Source organism: Neolamprologus brichardi, chromosome 7, assembly GCF_056152115.1.
Source record: "Neolamprologus brichardi isolate AB-2024 chromosome 7, ASM5615211v1, whole genome shotgun sequence".
NCBI lineage: Eukaryota > Metazoa > Chordata > Actinopteri > Cichliformes > Cichlidae > Neolamprologus > Neolamprologus brichardi.
Window position 1 is genome coordinate 65648695 of NC_142110.1, and position 8036 is coordinate 65656730.

General features: G+C 40.9%; 1 protein-coding gene across 2 annotated transcripts; it reads left to right on the forward strand.

Moving 5' to 3' along the window:
• Window positions 1-544: 544 nt before the first annotated feature.
• LOC148102318 (uncharacterized) lies at window positions 545-2056 on the forward strand. Of its 2 annotated transcripts, XM_087844152.1 has the most exons (2): window positions 545-1178; window positions 1407-2056. In XM_087844152.1, the coding sequence occupies exons 1-2, from the start codon at window positions 545-547 to the stop codon at window positions 2054-2056; spliced, it is 1284 nt and encodes a 427-aa protein (XP_087700278.1). The 2 variants fall into 2 exon arrangements, with proteins under 2 accessions (XP_087700278.1, XP_087700277.1); XM_087844151.1 differs by having other exon boundaries at window positions 545-2056.
• The last annotated feature ends 5980 nt before the right edge of the window (window positions 2057-8036 follow it).

Genomic DNA, 8036 nt, shown 5'->3' on the forward strand with positions numbered 1-8036 from the left:
ACATTGTATTTTTCTAAGAAATTTGGGGGATATCCCAGACAAAAGTGGAAAACGTTGCATATCCTTCCAGTTACTTTGCATATAAGCTGTCACATTCAGTCTGAACACACCTTCATACGTCCAAATGAAAGATTTTTGACTTTAAGGAGGTGCACAAGGAGACAACTTTGAAGAGAAATCAAATCTTTTTTTAAAAAAAAAAAAAAGGGTTTTGTAGTCAAACATTGTATTTTTCCAAGAAGGTGAAAGGGGAAAGGGTTGCAGTGGCAAAAACAAAACATATCCTTCCAGTCACTTTCAGTCTGAACACACCGTAATACGTCTGACTGGAAGGTTTATGGCGTTAATTGGCTTAACATAGGCACATCCCAGTTTATCATGAGCGCTGAAATGAGATTTTAACGCTTTTTGTTGTGTGCACATACAAACTTTATCCTTTTGGAAAATTTCAAGTTCAGCTCAGTTGAGCTCAGTCTGTTTGAGTTTACTTCACCGTAGCACCACTACAATCACGTTAACTGTTTTACTTTCTCTGCAGCTGATCATGGACTACGTTGACGGTATCTTGACGCTTATCACAACCATCAAAAAGATGGTTGACACTACGAAGTCCAATAAGGAGTACTGCAGTCGGATTGCAGACAGAGTCAAAGCTATTGAAGGACTGGTTTTAAACATCAGACAGAGGGATCCAAGCCAAATCTCTAATACTGTCGATGGAGCTCTGAGGGAACTCCACGTCATCTTGAACTCTGCCAAGAATCTGATGGTAAAATTCTCTCAAACCAAGGCTGTTAAGGGTTTCTTTAAGTCTGGTAGCATCGAAGAAAAGTTCAGCGAGGTGAACCAAAGGCTCACAGAGAACTTCCAGGTCCTTTCTGGTGCTCTGCAGATTGAGCACAGCACTATGCTGCAAAAGGTGTATGAAGCCGTTTCAAAACAAAGTACTGAGGAAGAGGTTTGCAGTATGATGGCTAATACTAGTCTCACAACCCCTATGTTTCCCCCTGCCCCGATGTCAAGTCCTACAGTTCGTATGCTTCCCGTTACCCTGATGTCAAGTCCTACAGTTCGTATGCTTCCCGTTGCCCCGATGTCAAGTCCTACAGTTCCTATGCATCAGCCTGCACAAGTGTCAAGTCCTACAGCTCCTATGCTTCCCTTTGCCCCGATGTCAAGTCCTTCAGTTCCTATGCTTCCCTTTGCCCCGATGTCAAGTCCTACAGTTCCTATGCCTCAGCCTGCACAAGTGTCAAGTCCTTCAGTTCCTATGCTTCCCGTTGCCCCGATGTCAAGTCCTACAGTTCCTATGCATCAGCCTGCACAAGTGTCAAGTCCTACAGTTCCTATGCCTCAGCCTGCACAAGTGTCAAGTCCTACAGTTCCTATGCCTCAGCCTACACAAGTGTCAAGTCCTACAGTTCCTATGCCTCAACCTGCACAAGTGTCAAGTCCTACAGTTCCTATGCTTCCCTTTGCCCCGATGTCAAGTCCTACAGTTCCTATGCCTCAGCCTACACAAGTGTCAAGTCCTACAGTTCCTATGCTTCCCTTTGCCCCGATGTCAAGTCCTACAGTTCCTATGCCTCAGCCTGCACAAGTGTCAAGTCCTTCAGTTCCTATGCTTCCCTTTGCCCCGATGTCACGTCCTACAGTTCCTATGCCTCAGCCTGCACAAGTGTCAAGTCCTACAGTTCCTATGTTTCAGCCTGCTCCAGTGTCACACCCCCAACATCCTCAGCTTCCTCCTACACCTATTTCTAGCCCTACAGGTCCTATATATTCATCCATACCAATGTCTAACCCTACAGCTGCCATGCCTGTCACCTACGTTATGTCCCCTATGTCGGTGCCGACACCTTATGTGAGACAGCCTGTCTACAATACTACAACATCCCGCTTTATCGTCACCAACAACATAGCCTCCAGACCTGTCATGCAAGCCATTTCTCAGGGGTCAGTCACTGGCATCAGAACTGTTGCTCCAATCACTCTTCCAGCCCAAACCACGCCCATTGTGTCAGCTTATGTGGTCAAGAATGCTTTTTTACGTTAAAACAAGACAAAAGTTTTGCTAATGGAATTTGCTTACATTGAATACAGTTAAGATACTGCTTTCAAGAGTGCAGTCAGGCTCAACTTAGGACCATCTTGCTCATCTTCACATCAACCACGTTTCCTGGTTGGCTGCCCTTGTGAACACAAAGTTTGTGTAGCTGGCAGCCGGGGCTTCTGTGCCTGACATGAACATATTATGGTTATTTTCTCTCACTGGTATCCTATGCAGCAAAGAATAGAAAAAAACTGTGTGAAACTGAGTGTTTAATTGAGCTTTGGACTTACAGGGATTACTTGTACATACCCAGATCAACATTTGAAAGTTTGGACATGTTTGAAATGAACATCCACCATTGGAACAGGATATATGACAGAAAACCTGCACGCTCTTTGGACACAGCTTGCTAATTAAGCTAGCTAGCATGAGGTGATTATTGTGCCCTCCACCCTCTCATTCACTGGATCATCCAGTGGTCACATCTGACTGCAAAAAACAAATATACAAGCAGCCCAAATACAACCACTGAGGCTCTAGCTGACATCATGATGTCCACATCCATCGTTTATATACAGTCTATGGTTACAACTTAATACGATTATTTTATATGACCTTGTGTATTTTTATGATGTATTTTGAGATATTTAGGAAGACTAGTAGCAACTACATAATAAACAAAGATTACTGACTTTTTGGGGAAAATATCTTCTTAGATTTTGGGAAAAAAAATCACTTCTGTAGTCTCTCCTGGAAGGGCATGTAGCATAGTTATGCTTGGTGACTGGGTTTCACCAACTGGTGACATCCTACCCTCTTTGTTTTAAATTTTTCACTATTAACAATAGTTTCTTTTTGATAATAATGTTTGTTACATTTGTAGCGTTTGTTTTTCTGTTGCATTTAATCTGGTGGCTCCATAGGATAGTTTGCTGGTTTGCCAGACAAGCAAAGGACTCGTTACCCTTTAAAGCCGGTCTAGCGCTCTGTTTTGCGTAACTATTTTAAAATCCCGGTAGCTCTGCAACCACGTGAGCTAGCGCAATAATTTTTTTTGCATATGAAACCGGAGGAGTTGTACTTACATCTTATGCCATCAGCTTGTCCTCGGTCACAGTTTCCTTCCACATATAGCTTTGCAAAAACTGCATAAAAAGCGCTTGCAGCAACAAAAACATAATATTCCAGAAACACGCTTTGCCGATCCGATCAGCTGTTCATAACACTTCCTACATTGGAATAGACGTCAGCGCGAACTTTTGTATGTCCGCCATGACCTGCCCAAAACTGGAAGTGACGTCATTTTCGCGGAAATGGTTTTTTTTGTTTTTTTTTTACCATCAGGGCCTCATGAGCTTATACTGGTGTTTTTAAAAGTTATCTTAGACTTTAAGACTTTCTGTGTCGTTTCTGGGATGCTTAGAACTCAAATTGCACTGCTGGAAATAGTTTATTTTGATGCATATACCGCTTTCTTGCAAATTTGCATTATAATATTTATTTTCGTTTTTCCTGCAGTGTATAAAAATTGGTGTATTTCAAAAATAAAACTATGAAGACACTCAAAATAAATTTCCTGTGGTGGGAAACTATTTTGTGCAACTTTTTTGTATTTACAGTTTTGAGGGATAAGCCTCTTAAATTTCTCTAACTAGAAATATATGTTAAAAAAACAAAAATGATTTTCAATTTTTTTGTAGTTTATTGCACTTTTTTGCAATTTATGTAATCACTATGCACTTAATGCATACATATTATTAAAATTTGGGTTATAATGGTTGTATTGATGTATAGCAACTTGAAATGCTCCCAAAAATGGCTCCACAGCATGTAAAAATATAATATAAGCTCTGGCGGACTTGGTTCTATGGTAGGTCTTAAAGGGTTAAAGCCTGGGAGGATTATAAACCCCTTTGTCACATACGGCATCTGCTGCCAAAAATCTGCCAAACCAAATATGTGGAGCTACCCGCTGTAAATAAGTGAGTGGATGGAAGTAGCTTCTCTTCTTTTCTGATGCATTTGTTTTGCCATTAGATATATTTTTGCTTTATTATTTTTATGTAGTTTACAACTTGTTTCTTGGTGAGTCTATAATAAATCAAGAAATCTCCATGTCTGCCTGTTCATTTTTTATTGTTCTCAAAAGCTTCAAGCTGTCTGTTTTATCTGAACACTTCAGCTGAACATCCTCTCACCTCTCATCCAATTATGGTCACTTCTGAAAATAAGAGCAACATAACAGTGGTTAAAATGCTAACAGGGTGGTAGAAAGACAGCAGCAGAAATACAGAGTAAGAAGCGGAGAACGGAGGCTACAGAAAACAGCTACAGCTCAAAAGGCTGTTTCTTTATGTGCAGCCAGTCTCACGGTAGAAGAATGAAATTAATGACAGAGGTAACGACATGACCAAACCAGTTTTTTAAACTGAAACTTCCTGCACAGTAAGTCGACCCGTTTTATTGAAATCCCTCACCTGCAGTAGCGAGTTACAGGTTGTTGTGAACTGGATGCTAGAATACATTATTTTTGCTTCAACATTTGTTATTAAAGTTAATAATACTCTTTTTGATGATCTGTTGAGAACTTTACGTGAACCAAACTGTCAGTGAAATGCCTGATGTAATATATCCTGAATAATGAAGAAAACTATGAATGTTTTTGTCTTTACGCCACATTTGACTCTGACAAGACAGACGGCATAATTATGCATGTACTTGTCACTTTCATAAATCAATCTTGTCATGTAAAACTCTTTGACATTTCCCGACATGAATGCTTCCTGTATGCTTGCATTTAGGAGAAACGGGTGGTATTTCTAGGCTCGAAGGTAGATATCATCTCCGTGAAGGCATTCTTTTCGGAAAAACAAACTCACTGTAAAGAGTTTAAAAGGTACAAATGTGCATGCAGCACTGTGACTTATCCTGCTTAGTTTTATACTAGTTGAACATTTAAATATTCCAAGTTTATCGATGTAATCTATATTTAAACAGCCCCTCCTGATTACCCCCTCCTAATGCACATATAGCTCTAACAATCAGACACAGACAGTCTCAAATCAGACACCAAGAGGGTATCTCCCAAAAACTGCCCTATGACCAACAAATAACTCATGAAATGGGCCTGTGAGGCCTGCAGATCATGTCTTCAAGGGAGCTCTTAGTGTCCATCACAAACGCAGGTGAAGAAAACTAGTTTCACTTTCCATATCAGCAAAGCTGATATCACTTAAGCAAATTAAGTGATAAAATATAGTTTTCTTTTTCTTTAATTGATTGATGGATTGAAGCCTTTATTGCAGTTGCCTGCCAGCGAAATTAGATCTCTTTATACATATAATAATCAAACATCACAACGGGGAACTGCTAAAATCTAACAAAGAGGAATGAAAATGTTGTATAGCATTAACATTTCTGACAGAATGTACATGCACTTTGGATTACGGTGGAGAAAATAGGAAATATATTTTCTAAGGTAAGCACCGCTTGGCATGTGACAATTGCTAAAGGGAAATTTTATGGGGACATGCAGTGTCCACGTCAATGTTGAACTTTTCTAAACAAGTGTTTTTGCGCCGTGGAAGTGGTGTAATCCTGTGCGCTGCAGGAGGGGCTCTAGGTGGCGTAATCTTGTGCGCGTGCGAGAGGTGGTCCGGATTGAGTGGTGGCTGGGTGTGGCATCCTCTCGCGCACGTGCAGGAGGGGCTCAGAGTGGGTAATCTGATGCATCTGGATTTTATGTGGGAGCAGCGCCCTTTCGCACATTAGCGAGAGTGCGCTGCTCCCAGGAACTGAAGGAGGAGCAGGAGCGGCTGGAGAAGCGACAGGAGTAGCAGGACCTGCCGGACGAGCATGAGCAGCATTCTTCACCTGATGGAAGAGACAGGAGCAGCAGCATCATTAATAAATGCAACATCGTATCAAAATTAAATCAATCAGTGTCATTCATGAAGTTGAAGTTGTGTCACTTCAGTCTTCAGCACTTCCTCAAAACATGAAGAAATCCTTTCTCCTTACAAATATCTCTGCCTCAAGGTTTTATGACAACACGATTCTTTGATTAAAACTGATTAAGTTTATTGGTAAATATTGACCCTTGAACCACATCTTCACACTACAACAACACTGATACACACTGTGAATGTGTATGCCAGTGTTGGTGGTCATCTCAAGTTCACTGTACAGATAAATCCTGTGAGTCTTTGGCACACCTTTGCGTTCACTGAACGTCTTCTTCCTTTTGATCAACTGATGGTCAAGTGTGTGGTGTTCCTGTGGATAACCAATCCTCCTGACATCACCACCGCGTTGCTTTTATAGGAAAATATGTGAAAGGAAAAATGACACAACAGCAACAAAGACAAAACAATGTTTACAATTAAATACATGAAATACTTTTAGGTTCATGGTCATTCAGTTGGCCAAAGAACCCATCTACTTATCCAAGAGCAACACAATGTTTGGAGTAAAGCACTTTTAAGCGGTGGTTAAATATACAAATAGATTAGTAAATAGTGACAAAGTAAATTTATGTTCATGTGTGTGTGTCTGTGTAATTCAATGTAGTCTGATCTTTTCAACAAACTTCAGTGCTCTTTGAAAATTCCCCAAAGTTTGCTTGTCACTGGTCCCCGTGTCTCTCTGGCTGGCTCAAGCTGGCGACAGGTTTTTCTCTCTCTCTCGCTCCTGTCTGCCTGGGCGGAGCTCGTTACAGGCTCTTGCTCTTGGCCCACGCACCTGTGTGATTGTCACCACCTGCTGCTGGATCTGACTGATTCTCTTAGTTACTATTTAATGATTAAATAGCATTGATTTAATTATCCTGAACCCCCCCTCCCTGACCAGGTTACGGTCCTTTTCCAAATCTGAGTGAGGCTAGTTTGTTTATTAAGGATGTGCTTTGTTTCATACAGTAAAACAAAAACAGTTTATTATGCTTTATTTAGTGAGGAGGCAAAGATTTGGGTTTATGTTTAAAGGAGAAAAACGTTGCTAAAGTGAAGTAAAACAGACTGATAATGAAATAAAGACAGTGCGAAAACGAACATGATAAATGTCAGTGTTACACACAATGTTGGGAAGGTTACTTTTAAAATGTATTCCATTACAGATTACAGAATACATGCCCCAAAATGTATTCTGTAATGTATTCCGTTACGTTACTCAATGAGAGTAACGTATTCTAAATACTTTGGATTACTTAATATATTATCATGCTGTTTACAACTACATGAATGTACTATTGCTGTGATTTATTACTGTTACTGAAGGTCCGCGGCTCCGAACCGTAGTAAAGGGACCTCTGGCTAATACGGTGGGTTCTGTGTCGGCTCGTAGCTGAAAACTAGCTTTACTTTGTTGTCTGGGTCAACTTTGCTAGCAGAGACAGAGAGAGGCGTTGAAAGGCTGCTCCAACAGAACTTATTGTTTTTGGAGGAAAACACGAACACGGTGTACAGTCGAGTCTTAATAGCTTACTTACAACTGGGCTCGTCAGGCTCTCTTCTTGGCTGCAGTGGTTATTATTATATTTACATGCTTCCAGCTCCCGTTTTTGCTCGATGACAGCTTGTACTTTTCCTTTTTCTCCCTCCCTCGCTCACAGACACATAACGAGTATGGCAGTCCATTCTCCCTGCAGCACGGACTACACTGCCTATGATGCTACATTCTTTAGAGCTATACCTGTAGCATTCTGCCTATTAGCTTAGCACAACAACAACAAAAAGACCTCTCTCACCCAGGAAACACGCAGAGAGAGAGCGTCACCCTGTAACCATGGCAACCGTAACGCTGCCACCTGGAACAACAGAACATAGCTGTCAAACAAAACCCAAACAGTCCTGACCCGCCACAATATGAAACAGGGAAGTACCGCCGTGTAATCCATTTATTTCAACAAAGTAACTGTATTCTAAATACCACCTTTTAAACGGTAACTGTAACGGAATACAGTTACTCATATTTTGTATTTTAAATA

Bases quoted from the DNA above. Each gene is read 5' to 3' on its own strand.
- LOC148102318 (XM_087844151.1), top strand. From the start codon at position 545: ATGGACTACGTTGACGGTATCTTGACGCTTATCACAACCATCAAAAAG.